The sequence below is a fragment of the Aythya ferina genome (genome assembly GCF_964211825.1).
Source record: "Aythya ferina genome assembly, chromosome: 17".
Classification (NCBI taxonomy): Eukaryota; Metazoa; Chordata; class Aves; order Anseriformes; family Anatidae; genus Aythya; species Aythya ferina.
This window is the reverse complement of record NC_140316.1, coordinates 7,778,999-7,796,417: the sequence shown is the minus strand read 5'-3', so window position 1 is coordinate 7,796,417 and position 17,419 is coordinate 7,778,999. Positions and strand designations below refer to the sequence as shown.

Below are 17,419 nucleotides of genomic sequence, written 5' to 3'. Positions count from 1 at the left end.
TCCTTTGAGGAACAAAATATCATTCTGATTTTGCAGAGAGGTCAGCCTGCGCATGGTCACACAGGAGCCCATTCCCAAGGCTATCAACAGAGAGAAGAGTTGGAGAAGTTGCGATCAAACTTAAAGTCACAGTTGCTGTCACCTGAAGACTTAGTTGGAAAACAGAGTCACCAAAATGCAGGTAGGTCCTCAGCTGTAAGCTGCAGCAGTTATGTGTCCTCCTCCAGTATACTGCAACTCACCTCCCCAAAGCACAGGGGAGACAAGGGATTCTTGTATGCTTACATCAGGAGGTGAAGAATCAGTCATTTATTTTGGATTTGGATTGGCAATACGGTTGTGTGGACCCTATTGATGCAGGAGACTAAAGCCCTGTTTTGGGGATTGAGGGATGGGAACTAGTAGGGGTCAGGATTTTAACAATGGTATGCTCTAGTGCTGGGGCATTCATGTACACATGGCAAGAATATGGAGCTGAACTCTCTTGGGGAGGGAAAAATTAACTCATTGCTGTAATTGCTGGGAAAACTTACAGGGGGTGGATGATGTCTAAGCATCCCTTTATGCAGCATCTTTCAGGATGCAAAGGGCATTAAAGTTTTTCATGAGGCCAGACTTATAGAGCAGATGTGAAACACTAAATTGTAAACAGCATTTGCAGTCTAAACCATTGACTAGAGCATTTCTCATCTTGGGTGTGTTTAAACTGGTCTTGAAAACCTGCAATGCTGTCAGGACACCTGCTCTCTCACTATACCTGATCTATTGTGTGAACAGGTAGGTACCACGTGGTGACAGAATGGGAAAAAAATCAAGAGGGTTCCATGTTTCCTGCCTACTAACCTGACTCCCTGATAAGAAACAGAGTAAGTTTACTTTCCTTGCTTGTGCTTTTCATCTTCTGTTCAGCTGAATGGGAAGAAAGGAGGGAGCACAGTACCAAAGAAGAAACATTCCAGAGAAAGCTGGAAGCAGAGCTCCGACACATTCAACAGCAAATGCAGTACTACTTCAGCAGGAAGCAAGAACTCAAGTATGTTACAAAGTCCCTATAGCCAGCCTTTCTTCATGCTGTCCACACTATATTGCACTTTTGTGTGAATTCTTTGTACTTTGAAAACCGTTCTTTTTCACAGCAGAACTGTGAATTAAATGGAGAAGAATTCTGTCCTTTTAATAGTTCACTCCAGGTGAGAGAGAGGGTACATGCAGAACTTGTGTAAGCAGCAACTGGTTTAATCATACCTTTGGCAGCTACTGGAGAAACCTTGACAGGAGTGTCACTGGGCATAGTCTGAAGGCAATGCAAATGAATTTGGCAGAGCAGGTGAAATTTACCTTCAGCTCTCTTACCATGAGGTGTGAAGACTTAGCTTTTTAAACTGTCAGTTCCAAAAAAATAATAATAAAAAAAATGTGGCTACGGTTTGATAACAGATTACTTCTCCAGTAGAACAAAAAATTTACAAAAATGGTTGGAAGAGAATGGGGCTTGAAGGGTTTTAACTGTCAAGAGTAGGATGTGAAGACAAGGGCTTTCATACAGATTTTTACACCTTTCAGCATCCTTTTCCCTTTTTAGACTTGACTCACTGGTTTGAAACAAACAAAAAAAAAGTGTCTTATTGCAAGCATTAGTAGCATGTCTAAGTTGGCTTACGCTTACACTTGAGCTCCTAATTGGGATACGAATCCTTCTAATCCCTCTTATCAGGTCCTGTCAGCAGCAGGCACGGATTCTATATAAGTGGCTAGAAATGAGTACACAACTAGAGGACCAAGAAAGTGTAAAAAAAGTTCGGGAAGAATTGGATCAGGTGGGTAAACAGCAAACAAATTCAAGTTACTTAAGTGACTATGACTATGCTATGTGCTTAGCCTGAACTGTGGTGGTAGTTGTGGGAAATCAGCAGTAAGGTATTAGCAAAATCAAGAGAAGAGAAACTTGTAATCAGAAGTGGGCTGTCAAGTGGAACAAAGGCTGCTGTGTAGATATATCTTCCTACTTGTTCAGATATGTAGCTGCAGCTCCAGTAGATGTAAGATTTGCTTCAAGCTACATAGACAGCTTAATTAATTAGTCTTAAACCTTTCTGTGGACTCTCATATCAATGTAACAAAAGTACACTGCATCCATACTGCTGTCAGGTCCCAAGTTCATACAGCTGTCTGTGTGTGTACTGTACTTAGACCTCTAAAGTGACTGTACTTAACTGGTTATGAGTGATGCAATCCTGTTACTTGGTGGTTTTTAATAAGGATAACAAAGGCTTCCTCAGTCAAAGAGACTAAACAGTATCTTGTACAAACACCTTATGCAGTTTTCTTTACATTCAGTTGGAGTTGAGGATCAACACTCTAACCAAAGCACAACAAGAAGAGAGACGTCATGTGCAGAACATGGTTGCCCGCCTGCATGACATTCAGATTGCCCTGGATATGTAATTCACGTGAACCAATCTTCCAGCTGATGGGTAGGAATGTCTTCAGTTCTTGCCCCTTTCATAGCAGGGGGGTATGGAAGAGATGTATACATTCTCTTAATCCACTTATGGTATTTTTATTTTATAAATTCATTTAAATACTGTTGCTTGTTTTATTTTGACCATAGCTGGTTTAAAAAAAAACAAAACAAACAAATCAGAAGCTAAACATACCTCATGCTGCACTCACAATACCTAGTTTAGGTTACCCTGACATTTCAGAAAGATAAGCAACACAGATAAGACTCTTTATTTCAAAATGTTTGCAATTAAATGAGTTAATGTCATTAAGTCATACACTTTGACATACAAAAATACCGTGCTACTGATACAGTTGAAGAATTCAATGGATTCTCCATGCAGGAGAAATTCACAGCATTATCAGTACCCTCTATGAACTTTGCTTCCAGCTCCAGAGCAATTGCTGACCACTGCACAAGTAATGTTTGTTAATCAGCTAGCTCTGCACAGTATTAAGACCTTCACAAAACCAGCTACTTGCATTGCTGAATCCTCTCCCACTTCTTAGACTTAGGTTATCAGATGTTTGTTTTAATACATCCTCCATTACTGAGTAACAGTAACCTTCAGATCCTGCAGATGATGCTGAGTAGCAAGAAATTAAAGCTTAAAGTTGCTTTGGCTACATCTGGATGCCATAGGCCCCAGTGGAGAAGGGAGAAGAGATTATCTCTTCTCTCATCCACTGGAACTAAGTTGTTGTCTGCTATAAACATGTCTTTGAAGTTGAGGCTAGTCACAGTTGAATCCTCTGTGGCTGATGTTTGCCTTAGTATTTCTTACTCTCGGTGGTTTAAAAGTGCACGATCCTAGAAACCTGTATCTGTTAATATACTGCTGCAGGAGTAAACTTGCTACTGCCAAGAATTTTAATAAGATAGGTGGCAAACAGCCACTTCAAGCTTTCAAACTCCTCCCCATGTTAAGTGAGGAAACATTGACTCTCAGAGCCAAATGAATTTTCTCCTGCTTGTCACCTGAACAGCCACCATCATCTTAGAGTCATGGCTGGACTACGTTGCTACATACAGTTCATCATCCTTTCATTCCTGATGACAAGCTAAGCATACAGGACTTGGCAAACTGGACATTTGTACAATAAAATTATATTCTATTTTCTGCAGTGCATACAAAGAAGGTAAGTTTTTTCTTAAAGAAGTCACAGCTGATCAAAGCCTACTATCTCCTTGAAGTAGCAGAAAAAACACCCAAGGCTCAAGCAAGAAAGTAGTATGAGAAATCTTTCAGAGATCAAAAAGGCAAGTTTTATAAGCATGTCCACTCCCACAAGCGCTGGACAGCAATGTCAACTCAAAATGTTTGAGCGGCTGGACTTGAAACAGTTTATTTTCTAAAAATAATTGATACATTGCTTTAAAACAGAGTTCTTCTTTACTTTGGCACCAGAGTCAGGGCTTTTGGTGCCATGCTCAAGAGATCCAAGGTGTTTTGTTAACTCTTCTTGATGTTAAGTTACCATGAGTCTCTGAAGTTCTGCTGTAGGATGAAGCTCCAGCATAAAGCTTTCAGGCCCCTGCACAGTCCTAGCAAAATTAGTCTGAGGGCAGAAGTCAGAGCAGGTGTGGCTTTTTATATTTTAGATAAGACAAAATATGTGCCAGTGCATTATAGGATGGCCAAGTTGGCACCTGGGAGGCAACCTGAGATTGCTTCCAAGAGCTGCTCTTTTTAATGTACTGTCAGTACATATGGTATTGCACTCCATGCGTTAAAATTGGTCCTGAAGTATCTGAAACTGCCCTATAAATAGAGGAACTATTCTTCAATAATTTAATGACAAAGCAACACTGAAGATACACAGCATCACATGAGAAACATCCTCTGTGTCTTCCAACCCTTAATTCAAGAGGTGAGCTCTCTCTTAAATAAAAACAAGATCTTTAAGGCCTGGAATAGCAAAATAAAAGCATGGATTAGGAACAGGACATATGGACCTGTCTGCTAATATTAAAAAAAATCCACTATCACCAGTTTCATTGTATGGAATGTAGACACAGTGGTTCCAGGTTTAAAATGCAGTGCAAAGTCCATTTTTCAAGGGATGTTGTTAAGTAAAAGAATTAAAGTTGTTTAATGTTAGGAAATAAATTGGATGTATAACTTACTTTTCTGATGCAGTCTGTGCATTTTGCTTAGTTTGGACTGTGAAGCCGTAATAGTCCATTTAACTGGACTAGTTAATGGCTCTCCATGTGTTTTATACAAGGACTTCAGAGAAGTGGTTTAGAATAAAGATGAGAATATATTTGTTACTCAAGGTCTGAAAAAGAAATACAGCAGATCTAAGGTCTGACTCAACTTCTTTATGTCCCTTTAAATAAACCTAATCTCTACTTCTACCCTTCCCCATTGCACCTGCATGGTCTAGGAAGGCTAAAAAGGGAGTTTTAAGCTCTGTGAACATAGATATCCTGTGGCACGTTGAGGGGGAGAACATCAGACTACAGGCACAGGGTAGGACAGAAACCTCCATAGTCAAGATCTTTAAAGGCAGCTGTACCTGATACATACATGTTCATTCAATTCTCTTTCTGCATTCAGCAGCGATAGGTAAATATAGGCCAAATACTCTCAAAGTTGAACATAGCAATGACATCTTCCATTTTCCTCACCCAGGTCCTGCTGAGTGATATACACTTGTTAAGTGAAACTCTGTGATGTGATAAAAGTCCCTTTGTATATAAAACCTTCTTGCTGCGAGAGTTTCTATAGAGAGCCGAGGGCTTCTCCAAAGCGGATTTTCTGTCCAGCTTTGAGGTGGAATTTGAAGTCCTTAGGTGCCTCAAAGATGAGTACAATAGTAGAACCTAGATTAAATTCCCCTAAATGTTCTCCTTTCCTCATGGGTATTCCCTCCTTGTTGTTGTTGGATACGAAGCTGAAGTCATTGTAGGAACCTTTTGAATAAAAGGGACTGTTGGTATGCAGATCCTGTACAGACAAGGAAGGAACTGTTAGTTGAGGATTTCAGTACTCTATATTCATCAGCACAACTGCAGATTCTGGTTATCCAGGCATTTTCAGTGCAGGACCTTACCATTCAAAAAGTGCAATAGTAATATTAAAAAAAAAAAAGTTGATACTGCACGTGATTCCCTGAGAATCAATCTTAAAACATATCATCAGCATGGAACATCAACGGCTGTGAAACATCTTAATTTCAGGCTCACAAGATTATTATTTTTCCATTCTGCTTCACAAACCTCAAACATCAAAACCAGAAAGCTGTCTACTATTGTTTTACTCACCTGGTCAAAGTAGATGCGGATAGAGCCCACATTTGTTGCCCCTACAGCCGTTAAAGAGAAGAAGCCATGTTTCCAGTCACCCGTAAGGACAACCCGTTCATTGTGGCAGAACAGTTCCTTGATCCAGCGAGCAACTCCAGGATTCACAGACATCAGAGAGCCTACAATAGCAAGAAAACATTCAAACTCAATTGTCTGTCTTGTAGCAGTATTGTAATGTTATCTGAATGGTATTTTCAGTATAACTGTAGATGATCCAGTAAGCAATTCTGTCACGTATTTGTGGGAAGAGAGAAATTCAGGTACAGCAATTAAAAAACAAGGCTATAGTGAAAATAAAAGGGTTGCAGAAAGATCAACATTGCTCAGGAATGGCTCATATGATTTTATATTTCTCCTAGCAAAGTCACTAGGAAACCAAAGACCATTCTTATCCTTTGCTACAGGGCTCGAATACAATCTGGAGCACTACTGACAGTTTTCCCTATTAGAGAAAAAAGGGTTTAAATTTTCATAACCAGAAACTGTTCTTTTCAGGCTGACCTGTTCCCTCTGCTCCCTGGCTTTCACTTATTCCCTTCTACAGCTTTCACTTTGACTGTTTCCAAACAGTGAAGGCCTGCCTTTAAAGTAAGGAGCAAAAGCTGCACTCAAGAGTCCCTTTCAAAATACCTGCCATTGTTGAGGCTTATTCCCGCATCAGGCATACCTACTTCTCTGTTACCAAAAGGAGGTGAAGGGACTCAGTATCTGATGTTATTCCTCTACCAGAGATCTAGCCAACTTCATCTCAGTTTCAGCTATTCACAAATAATGACTACTGCTAATTGTCATCTGATAAAGAGAGATCAGAGTCAGGACCTTAAGAACTAGTCCGTAGTCTCAGCCCTAACAGGCAGAATTGAAAGAAGCCTTCAAGTAACCACTTAAGATACATCTAACATGTCACATTAAAGGTTACAGGCTACTAAAATGAAGCCAAATGACTTCTTACAGCTTAGGAATGTGTTTTCACTGGTTAACTATCCAGTGCCTGAGAGCAGGCCCTTCCAGTTCTCTTTGGTAACTGCACAAAAGTAGTTACTAAAACTGCAGAAGAAAGCCTTTTAGCTACCTAGAACTGACCAGGAAATACTATTAACATCAATCAGTTGAAAAATAAAAGTTATTACAGAAAGATTTTCAAAGCTCAGGAATAGAGGTCATATTTAAGGCTACTGTTTACTCTAACTTGCAGAACTATATTTCAGATGCAAACTGAACTTTTTTTTTCTTTTTTCTGGGAACAAGTCAGGTCAGCCTCCATCGACAATTATTTGAAGGAAGTAGGACAGCCTGAATAGAATATTACTTCTTTCACCATTCACATGTGATTTGTTCTGTTAAACTATATTACCTATTCATAAACACATATGACAAATCACTATGCTCCCATTATCCATTAGGTACAAGTGTTCTGCTAGCAGGTCTCATTCAGCAGTGGCCTACAGCATTACTTCCATCCCTTTATTTTCTAGGAACAGAAACCAACCTGGAAAATGACGTCGGTGTGACACCTTCCAGTCAGTGGGCGAGTGGAAGCAGTGGTAGTCCCCTGGTGCAAGGTAGATTACACAATGATAGAGCTCGTTCCCCTCCTTTGTGACTAGCTGTTGCTGAAAGGAGTTACCAGGTGAGGCTGCAAAGAAACCATAGAAAAAATGGGGTTAAAGATACTCTATGGCCATTATTTACCATAGCTGAGCACTCTATATTAGAAACTGTGCTAATAACACGACTAAAAGCTGTCTACATAGTTCAGTAAGACTAGAAAAAGATACCCTTAAGCCCAGGAATCCATTATTTCAAAGTATTCTTTTCTCTTTAAAACAAAGGAAGCCTGTACTCTTTCAATCATTTTGGATATTCATTTGGTTTGGAGTTTACTTTTCCCTAAATAGAGCAGCAGAAACTGAAATCCACTTAACACCAAATTTTTCTTAAAGCTACCCTTTTGAGAACAGAATTTGTGAAAAGGTCATAGGTTTATTAAACAAAGTAGTTGCATTTGTGCTCATGTTGAAAATAACTGTTTGCAGAACCTGTTCTTTCTATTCCCCCCTCCAGTTTAGCAAAATATGTTTCTCTCATCAAAGCTCAAAGCCTTGAGCCTTGCTCAAGATGCAGCAGAAGTGGTGACAACACAAGTCAATGGAGTATAGTGCTCGTGCACAAAACGTGTTACAGAACAGCTTGTATGATCTTTGCTAACCAGGTGCTCAGGCACATTTCAGTCTGTTAGCAGGAAAGCTGTAGCATTGTTACAGTGGCAGACCTTGGAATCAGTTGTAATTGTTAATATAACCAGATACAAAGTAACTAAGCAGTCTAACTGGATGAATCAGAACAAAACAGACAGTATAATGCTACCCATGCACAAACAGAACTGTAACAGTGACATGTTTATCCCCAAATAGAACAAAAATGAGAACTGCTTTTGTTCCAGGAAATGTGAGGGGGGGGGAAAAGTATTTTTTCTTCATCTCTGAGAACACTGTAATAGACTGAGCAGAACAGGTGCAACTGATCAAACCTTACCCTCCCTAAAATGCAAGTCCTCTGTGCTGATGCGAGGTCCCAAGAAAGATTCCAGTGAATAAGTAACCCCTTTTACTTGCTCCACTTCACAGTTCTTTACTTGTCCAAAGTTAAGGATCTTTCCATCAGAGGGACTGATCTACAGAAAAGAAGAAAAAAAAATGAAATGCATTAGGAATTCATGCATTCCTCATCCTTCCATCCATCAGAGCAGGCAGACATGTTTCTCTGGTGGAAGCAGGGAAGCTGGTAGCGTAGTGTTAAGCCTTCATTTCCCTTCACTCACCACACTGTGCAAACAGCAGACTGGCCGTGCTTGTGGTTTCAGCTTCCTGCGAAAGAATTCACTGAGGTTTCTATAGTGATGCAGATCTTCAACAGCTGCCTCCTTCATGTTCACTCCGAATGTCCAAATGTACAGGCTGTAAACAGGCTTCCGAAGCCATGTAGGCAGCTCCACCTGGTTCAGGCGACCCCATGCTCGTGAGAGCAGTCGAGTTGGTACCGATTTGTACAGAGCAACCTGAAGAAAGAATTAACAGGATGTCCTTCAGTTCTTCCCATTGATGGTTTTCTCTCACTTCTTCACATAAAACAAAAAGGATCAAGCTGTTCTGCTAAACACTTCCTTAGCACACGTGAAGTAGCTTTTAAGTCAGCAAAAAATCAACATCGCACTTACATCCTCACTCCCTGCACTGTGATGAGAGCAAATAAGGGATAGGATAAAATTTACTATAACCTTACGTTGAAGCCAGAAATTTTATTCCCTAGCAGGCAGAAGCTTGTGATTCAAATTACTGGAGACTGCCCAATGTGAGGCTTACAGAAAAATACATGTGCTAGTAGAATACTTATCAGAAGAGCATAACATTACCAATATTCCTCTGTGAACCACAAAATGAAAACTGAGAGAAAAATAATTTTTCAGTATTTGATAACACAATTCTCAGATATATCTACTAACGAAGGTATTTTCTGCAACCCAGTATCTCTAATGATACTTGTATAATTGAAGAAAAATACCCAACCCATGTGTATGCTCCTAACCTGATATAAACTTTTGCCAGCCTTACTCATTCTTTTGCAACAATGGGACTTGCTAATTGCAAGAATAAAGTTTATTCCAGCAAAAATTTGCTTCCCTTTGGACTTAAATCAAAGCATATGTTTTAGTAACGAGAATAAACAAATGAAACAATGTTGGTAAGAGTTATATATAATACTGATGTAATTGGACAGAGGACAGCTTTTTCCTGTTGGTAATTCCAGCAGGTAGCATTTCTGAGGTCTGTGGTACTTAGCATCAGCCCAAAAGCTTGCATGATCACGTGGGAGGCAGCAGTGGAACTGAACCTTCGGCGATCAGTTCTGAATAAGTAGTAATCTGCTGAATCTAGTACAATTCAGCTACATTTAACTTCCAAGCTCTTTATATATGTTTCTCTTTTTTCCTTAGCAAGGCTCATCATTTATTTTCAGTGTTAATCATATCCTTCATTGTTAGGTCTTGCAGAATATAGCCATAAACACAAACAAGCGCATGCTGCCTGAAAGCTCGTCCATCCTATCAAACACAGTGAATTAAGATTTTACTCAGAAATCACCATCCTGCATTAAAATACAGTGATATTTCAGGAAGAAATGATCAACCTAATCTTAATTCAGATAAAAACTTCTAAATCAACAGTGCCTTTGGTTATAATCGGAAGTACTGAAGAAAAAATGCTTTGCCATTTTATTTGACGTGCCACATACAGTGTTAATTTCTAAAATCAGTTTTGCACAGTTTTCCACAAAAACACTGAGAATATACAGGTACAATTGTAATGTCACAAAAACTGTCAATATTTCCTAGTAGCCCTCCTCTTGAAAAGCATCTGGTTTTCAAGTTGGCGGGATCAAACAGAACAGCTACTTAAAGGAAATAATCTTGAGAACTGTGATTCTGTTACAGTTTTCAATCAAAACGTTAATGTGGTTGTTGCATTCTGCAATCATATGATAGTTAAAGAGAATATCCACTCACACAATTTCCTACACACTACGCAATAGTGTCAGAGCGGAGATTTGTATTAATCTATCATTTGGACAGGCTGGACTGAATGCTTGAAGAACTTGAGGAACAAACCCTCTCTTTACAAAAGAGGCAAGAGACCATTTCAGTGTGGCCAGGAAAGGGAACTGGACAAGCGGTTTGGTCTGTCTTATCTTAGCCCTGACAGTTTGAGGTGACTGAATAAACTAAAACATTTCTGTAATTTTTTCAGGGTAAACCTTGGCCATTAGAGAATAAAAATTCTCCACTACCAAAAAATTACTTATCCGTGAAGCAATTAGACATAACAATTATAAACAGTAAAAAATAAAGGGAAACGTGAATTGCACCTCTCTGCTTTCATGCTAGTGATCATCAGCCTGTTCTATATTAAATATCTTTCCACCCAGCTGCTGCCAGTGCCTTTCAGTATCATACAGCTAACATACATGAAGCAGAAGAGATCTGCTCACACTTACCCTGCTCACAGGCCTCCATCCCACTCTGGTCAAGGGCTTAAGAGCACCGAAAGGCAGAAGGTAATAGAGAATAGTCAGAGGCCAAGAACGGAGTTTCAGAGCAGGCCTAGACATACAGCTTAGCTGGCCCAACCTTCGCCTCAGGGCCAGCTGGGGAAATTGCAACCTGAAAGATTACATACACAACATAAGAGGGTCAGCCATCTCAGCCTCAGAACTGCCAGCTTCTGATAGCTGGGGATGATTTAATCCTGCTCATCCTTAAGTGAAGATCAATTCTGCAAGTCCTTACTCCTTTATTTTGGCAAGTTCTTCCCCTTCCCAAAATAGAAAACCGGCTTACCTCAAAAACAAACCCAACCAACAATATCCTTCATCCAACTAACAACACAACACGATAGTTTACAATGCAAATAACAGAGAGCAAAGGTTTTTCTTCCAAAATGTCAGATTACATCCGCAGAAAATGTTGCTTCTGACTGTTCTGGATCTTAGATAGTCGAAGCGGACAGCAAACAGTACCCTGAAAGCCAGGACTCTTGTGATGCTGGGACATTAAATCCCAGAACTTTATGGATGAGCAACATTAAGGAACGAGCAGATACTCTGATTAAAGAAGTCCTTGAAATCTAAGCAATCGACTTCCCTCGGAGGGTTCGTTGTGTTGAAGACATCTTGACTGGACTGTATCTTAGGTTGTATTTTGTAACACAAAAAATACTGGAGTCAAATTTACACGGACCTGTTGGCCATTAACTGACTTCAAGAAACAAGCACTTACTTGGGAAACAACAGGAGTGGCACTCCTGTGTTAATTAATACAATGCTTAAGTAACTGATTCCAAAAGACATCTTTCCAGGTCTTAAATCTTTTACTGGGTACCCTTGGCGCTGAACACAGAACATGTGGAACAAAGCTGATATTGCTAGTGCTGCAAGATTATCTAGTCTCTGTAGCCCAATCATTCCTTTGCCTCATTACAAAAAAACATCAGTGCAGTTGTTTATGTGGATGTCCTGACTGAAAGCAAACTCATTTTGTACAAATGGCTGTAGGCAGTATTTGAACTTGTAACTCTCCAAGGGGAAAAAAAAAAACCTGTTCCTCTTATTAGCAGAGGTAATCATGTGTCTCAGTTCAGATCCTTGTAGGAGATCTGCATGAGAGGCTCTCCAGGACCCCACTGCCTACCTGAGGGCAAAATATTCAAGTCTGCTGAGAAACTAAAAGGGAAATTTTCTTGCCAACACATTCTTTTCAAAACTTGAATCAGAATTAAAAAACCACACAGCCAGGTACAACTGTCACCACTTTGGGATACAAGATAGTGCTTTTGGCTCAGGGATTCTCCCTGCAGCAAACACAACTTTTTTCTCCCCCAAAAATTAATATGTAAAAAACAAAGAATTACCTACGCATCGCAATGCAAGAAGGAAAAAAAACAAAAACAATGAACACCTAAGGAGATGAAGTGCTGTCTCAGCAGAGGTAAAGCCGGCTTTCTCAGCAGGAGGTGGGGCTGACTCAACATGGGAATAGGAAGGGGCACTTCATGTTCTTCCTCCCGTCCTCGCCACCCGTGAGCCCGCGGTCTGCTCGAGGGCTGGCAGGGCCAGACCCGTGTTGGCAGCACCACGCCGAGGTGCCGCTCCCCCTGCCGCTGCTCTCCCCCCCTTCACTGCAGTCGCTCCTGGACCAATCCCGGCAGAGCTGCATCCTGGCAGCTCGCTCCAGAGCCCTCAGGCTTCGCACTGCCCTGGCCTGGTTTCAGAGCAGTCCCTTCGCTATTTTTTCTGTTCTCCTACTGATGGAGAACAGGGTAAAGGAAAAGAAAAAACCTCTCCTCGTTCCCCTTGTCATGTAACAGCATGCCCTTCTCTGCCAATGCAATGCATAAGGAGCTTTATAGTAATTAGGCCAAACAAAAGCTTTGCAGATGGCTGTCGCTCCTTCTGCCCAGAAACCTTCCCGTCCTCCCTCCCCTTGTTTCTCCGTTCAGTCACCATTCTCGCAAAGCAGAAAACACCGAACAGTACCTGAAACGAGTTCTCCTATTTGGTGTACCCCCGGCAGAGCCAGCCGGGCCTGGACTGTCCAGTTGTGAGTGCTGGTCCCCGGCACAGCTGCTGCTGCCGCCGTTCCCTGAACGCAGCCTCCGGACATGAATTTTAACTTTGTGGAGGTTGTAGCACGAGGGCGGAGGGTTAGATAAAGCTTTATAGCATCTCACCATTTCCCTGTATGCAGATCTGGTCCCTGCAGGGTGTTTGACTGACACATCGCCAAGGTGATGGTTGGTTGCAAGGCTCAGTCTTTTTTCCTCTACCTCTCCTTTCTTTGCTTGCTCCGGCACAGGAGGGAGGACACGACGTCACAGTTTCTAATTCCCCCGCTGGTCTCCCTCTGTTTCCCACTTGAATCTCTGCTACGAGGCTTGCAGCTATTGCAAACAAACAGGCATTGTGTCATATTTCAACATCCCGCTACAAAGACGACTCTGCACAAGACAAAAACAAGCTCTCCATATAAGCAGTCCTTGTTTCTCCCTAGTCCTGGTCGCCATCGAAACTCAGTTCTCCGAAGAACTCCCTGCAGTCTCAGGCTGCTGAGCACCGATGCACCAGTCAGACGAGCAGCCAGCCGGCCTCACACAGCTAACCCCAGAGCCAGTCTGAATCTGAGGCTGGGAGGAGGAGTGGGGCGGAGAAGAGGAGGAGATAATTCCCAGCTTCAATTCTGCAGTGCAGCAGCTGCAGCTTAGGCAGTTCCAGACTACTGGGCACCAAAAATCCTTTCCTGCTCTTAATGTCCGGCTTGGGAAGCAAACAGAGAGGAAAGGAACATCTTCCCATTTCACGAACTCGTGCCAGACACCAACATCCATCTCCTGGAACCTCTTCCCATCTCAAAAGACTCACTTAGGGAACAGGTAAAGGACATTCTTCTACTAACAGACAGATACTTAGTGAATGAAATAAGCCAGCTCTAGGGCCAGCTTGTGAATGAGTTATGAAAGAAATGTTAACATGTTTTTTATGTGCCTGTCTTACCATCACAGTTTTTACATCCGGTAGAACTAAAATGCAAAACATGTGGAAAGGAAGTTATTTTGTTGCTGTCGTTGTTTGTTTTGTTTGATAAAGACAAAGGGCTACAGTATTTCTACCTCAGCAATCTGAACAAGCAGAAAAATTTCCCTCTTTGACCCTGCAGACTGCATCTCAAACCTATCTGCACCTCCTCTTGTCTGGATTTGGACTGGTAAAGCAGATTGAAACAGGACCCCTGGTTTAGAAAGGGGAAGTGAGCTAGCTACGTCTCACCTCAAGATTAAACCAAATACCTAGAATAGTTTAGAGGCTAACTTTGTAGTGGCTATCAATTTCTCTCTCTTTTTTTTTTCTTCCTGTTAAAGACTGGGTTAAAAAAAGAAACATATATATATTGTTATATCCTTCTTTCCAAAGTTCTCTAAACACAGTGAAAGCTGTATGCCTTAGAGAGTAGATCAAAAAGAACACTGGTGCTCTGATGTAAGGGAAAGGGATATATTTTATTAGGGATAAGGCAGGAGAAATGGGAGGGACAGCATGAAAATCTAGAAATAACTAGCTAAAGGCTTCCCACCCAGGCCTTGAAAGGAAAATATTCCAACACAAATCACGTATTATGATTGGCCTTCAACTCTAAATATTACAGATATTCCCAAGAAACACCTCTGGAATGCCTGTATGAAAGTATTTGTTTTCAAAAAGAAAACAGTTACATCATATCCTAAATCACAGGAAGTTCCAAAGCCTGTGTTTATTCTGTTGTTCAAGCTGAATTTTAACAACTGCATTTATAAACAACAACAACAACAAAAACAGTTAATTGGAAGATGGCAAATTTAAGATCAGTTGAATGTACTCAAAAACATACTCCTTCCTCCCCAAGCCCTGCATCAGCTTTTTTGTTTTCATTTTGAAAATACTATTCAATCTTTCTCTGTCTGGCACCAGAAAAACACCTACACTCAAAAAAAAGCCATACGTACAGTAAAATGATGCGAGCAGTTACCCAAAATCCCCCATCAAAATTCAAAGAAAGGCAACAAGGAGCACAGGAATGTTGGGAATAACCACCAATAAAAAAATATTAATAGAAGAAGAGGAAAAATCAACAATGCTTTTTCAAAAGGCATTTCATAAGATCTGACTAAAATAATTTTCATGCGGAGCATGAATCTTCACAAAACCGTGAAGCGAGATATTTTGTTTGGCACTGGTGAGGCCAGGCAGGAGCAGGCAGACAGCCCCTTGTCTGACAGCCCCTTGTCTAAGCAGCTCATGCGTCCTGGCTGTGCCCTGCTCCCCCTTCCACCTCCCCCGTAACTGCCTCTTTTAGCTGTGCATGGCTTTGCAGAAGGCCAACAGCACAAAAACCACCTTACCTACATTGTATAGCTTTCTCTCAAGGACTAGGGAGGTAAATCCATGAGCTCTTTCAGTAGAAGTTCAGTTTCATCCTCCCAAATGCTTTCAAGGAATTATATTCTAGATTGAGCAAGCCTGATTCTGTGAAAGCGTGGAACAAGTTCTACATTTCATCTGCTCCCTAAAAATGAACGGACACTGAAGTGTTCTCCTGCCCAGTGCAATGGGGACTACCACCCTTCAGTTCAAATCAAAACAAGCACAGTGTGGTTCAAAAGAGATTCCTCTCCAGGATGGGGCAAATATTGGCATTATAAGGTTTTTCATCCACTTATTCAAAAAACTCAGTTCAGAGGAGTATGACAACCTATGTTTCTCTTACGTTCTGTTCTACTGACCTCATTACATGCACCGAGATGCAAATCTGAGAGTCCTGCTTAAGTGCTGACTTACATGGCAAGTTGCCATTCTTACTGCAGCTGTCTCAGCAGCAATTTACAATTCCTCCAGTGTGAGGAGGCTGAAATGAAAAACACACCCTGAGTTTACCTGCTTTCCACGGGGAAAGGAACAAGAACTGGTAGAGGAGCTCACACAGTAGCTTCAAAACGGCTGGACTTCATGGGATCCAGGCAATGCCACAAAACCTGTGTTACTAGCTTGGAAAAGAATCTTAGGATTGCTGGTTTCTAGGAGCTTGGACACCTGTGCCACGCTCTCTCACCTGCCTGAACTCATCCAGAATGCATCTTAAGTAAATAAAAGAAGCGGTGACCATGAGGTACAAATCCCTGGAGAATTATTATCTAATAGTGAACTGCTAATCTGCCAGCTATGCAACACCATTGTGCTCTGTCAGCTCAAATAAGCATCAAATCTAGTGACCCTGTTTAATTACTTGTCTTCTCATTACTGCCTCAAGCCTTACCCTCAAGTTTTTATAAACAGCAAGCAAAGGCAGTTGCAAGGAACATTAACATGCAACTGTACTTCAAACCTGCGGTCTCAGTTTTGAATCCTAAGCATGAATCATTAGGCTTGGAATGCACCCGTCGGAGGGCTCGAGCCCTCTGGTCACACTTTCTACATTTGGTAACAGAACTGCCGTTTAAAAAAATGCACTGTGGACATCCCAGCAAGTTCACTGCAAAGCCACTCCCAGCGCTGCATTCTGCCTAACTGCCAGCAAAAGCAAGGTCTTGCTGTCAAGGGAGAGGTACGCAGTGACACAGCAGGGTTTGTTAACGGTTCCACTCCTTCCCCAGCTCTCTGCTTAGTTTCAGACACAGCTCCCAGCCGCTCCTCTGGACTCAGCCCAGCGAGAGGAGCGCAAGGTGCTGCACACCCAGCCGGGAGCCGCTGAACTCTGTGCCTGTGACACAGCCGCCTGCTTTCCTGCTGCCGGGGGAGCCCAGAAGCAGGCTTCGAGCTCGCCCCAGCCACGTGATTTTTGAGTAGTGCGCTCACTTCTTCCAGTTTGCCTGGGGATGAGTTGGCCAAGGGTGCTGCGCTCCGTGGAGGTGCTGGGTAACGGGATGCACCCTGCTCTGCTTTGCCCATCTTTCGCTTCTGAAATTCTCTGCTTTAAAAAATGTCTTTCCAATGGCTTTTCAGTATTTCTTAATTTATTAAGAAAAAGCTTTTGATTGTTCCTACTTTTTTTTTTTTTTTACACTGCAGTTCTAGTTACATCCTATAAATGGAAGGGGAAAAGAGCGATATACTAAGCTATAAGGCAGGCTTGGTTTTTGTTGTTGTTATTCTGAACTTAAAGCCGTGCAAAAAAAAAAAAAAAATCTGTTAAATAGCCTCAAAGCGCTCTTCTCTGAAACAGGAAAAAAGCGGTATTTACTTTTGTAGCGAGATGAAAAACCACAGCAGCACAAAGCCTGCCACAGCCGGGCCCCCTGCCGCCCCTTTCCGCGGGGACATCTCGCACCCCGCGTCCCGAAGCCCCCCGGAGCCGCTCCCAGCCCCAACCCCGGCCCCGGCCCCACCTGCCGCCGAGCCTCTGCCCTCGCAGCCGGCTCGAGCCGGGCGCCTTTGTCCCTCCTCCCCTCCGGGCTTACACACGAAGGGCTCCAGACTTGGCAACGCCGCCCCCCAAACTTCCGTACCGCCGAGCGGCTGCCCCGT

At 42.0% G+C, this 17,419-nt stretch overlaps 2 protein-coding genes across 18 annotated transcripts in view; one reads left to right on the top strand and one right to left on the bottom strand.

Moving 5' to 3' along the window:
- The window catches only part of SFI1 (SFI1 centrin binding protein), a 34,066-nt gene extending 26,637 nt beyond the window's left edge, over positions 1 to 7,429 (top strand). For 9 of the 10 annotated variants that reach the window (XM_084538621.1, XM_084538624.1, XM_084538623.1 and 6 more), the window contains 5 exons: positions 37 to 181; positions 910 to 1,033; positions 1,715 to 1,817; positions 2,338 to 2,474; positions 7,291 to 7,429. In XM_084538621.1, the coding sequence (XP_084394747.1) occupies positions 37 to 181; positions 910 to 1,033; positions 1,715 to 1,817; positions 2,338 to 2,445 (480 nt within the window). In that variant the 3' untranslated portion in view covers positions 2,446 to 2,474; positions 7,291 to 7,429. Of the gene's footprint in view, positions 1 to 36; positions 182 to 909; positions 1,034 to 1,714; positions 1,818 to 2,337; positions 2,475 to 7,290 lie in introns of those variants that run through there. The other variant, XM_084538618.1, reaches the window with a different exon arrangement.
- The window catches only part of PISD (phosphatidylserine decarboxylase), a 27,409-nt gene continuing 12,644 nt past the window's right edge, over positions 2,655 to 17,419 (bottom strand). For 2 of the 8 annotated variants that reach the window (XM_084538642.1, XM_084538643.1), the window contains exons 4-8: positions 8,637 to 8,873; positions 8,351 to 8,489; positions 7,305 to 7,451; positions 5,774 to 5,934; positions 2,655 to 5,456 (exon numbers count right to left, since the gene is read on the bottom strand). In XM_084538642.1, the coding sequence (XP_084394768.1) occupies positions 5,232 to 5,456; positions 5,774 to 5,934; positions 7,305 to 7,451; positions 8,351 to 8,489; positions 8,637 to 8,873 (909 nt within the window). In that variant the 3' untranslated portion in view covers positions 2,655 to 5,231. Of the gene's footprint in view, positions 5,457 to 5,773; positions 5,935 to 7,304; positions 7,452 to 8,350; positions 8,490 to 8,636; positions 8,874 to 10,867; positions 11,034 to 12,904; positions 17,049 to 17,419 lie in introns of those variants that run through there. The other 6 variants (XR_014698706.1, XM_084538641.1, XM_084538640.1 and 3 more) reach the window with 6 other exon arrangements.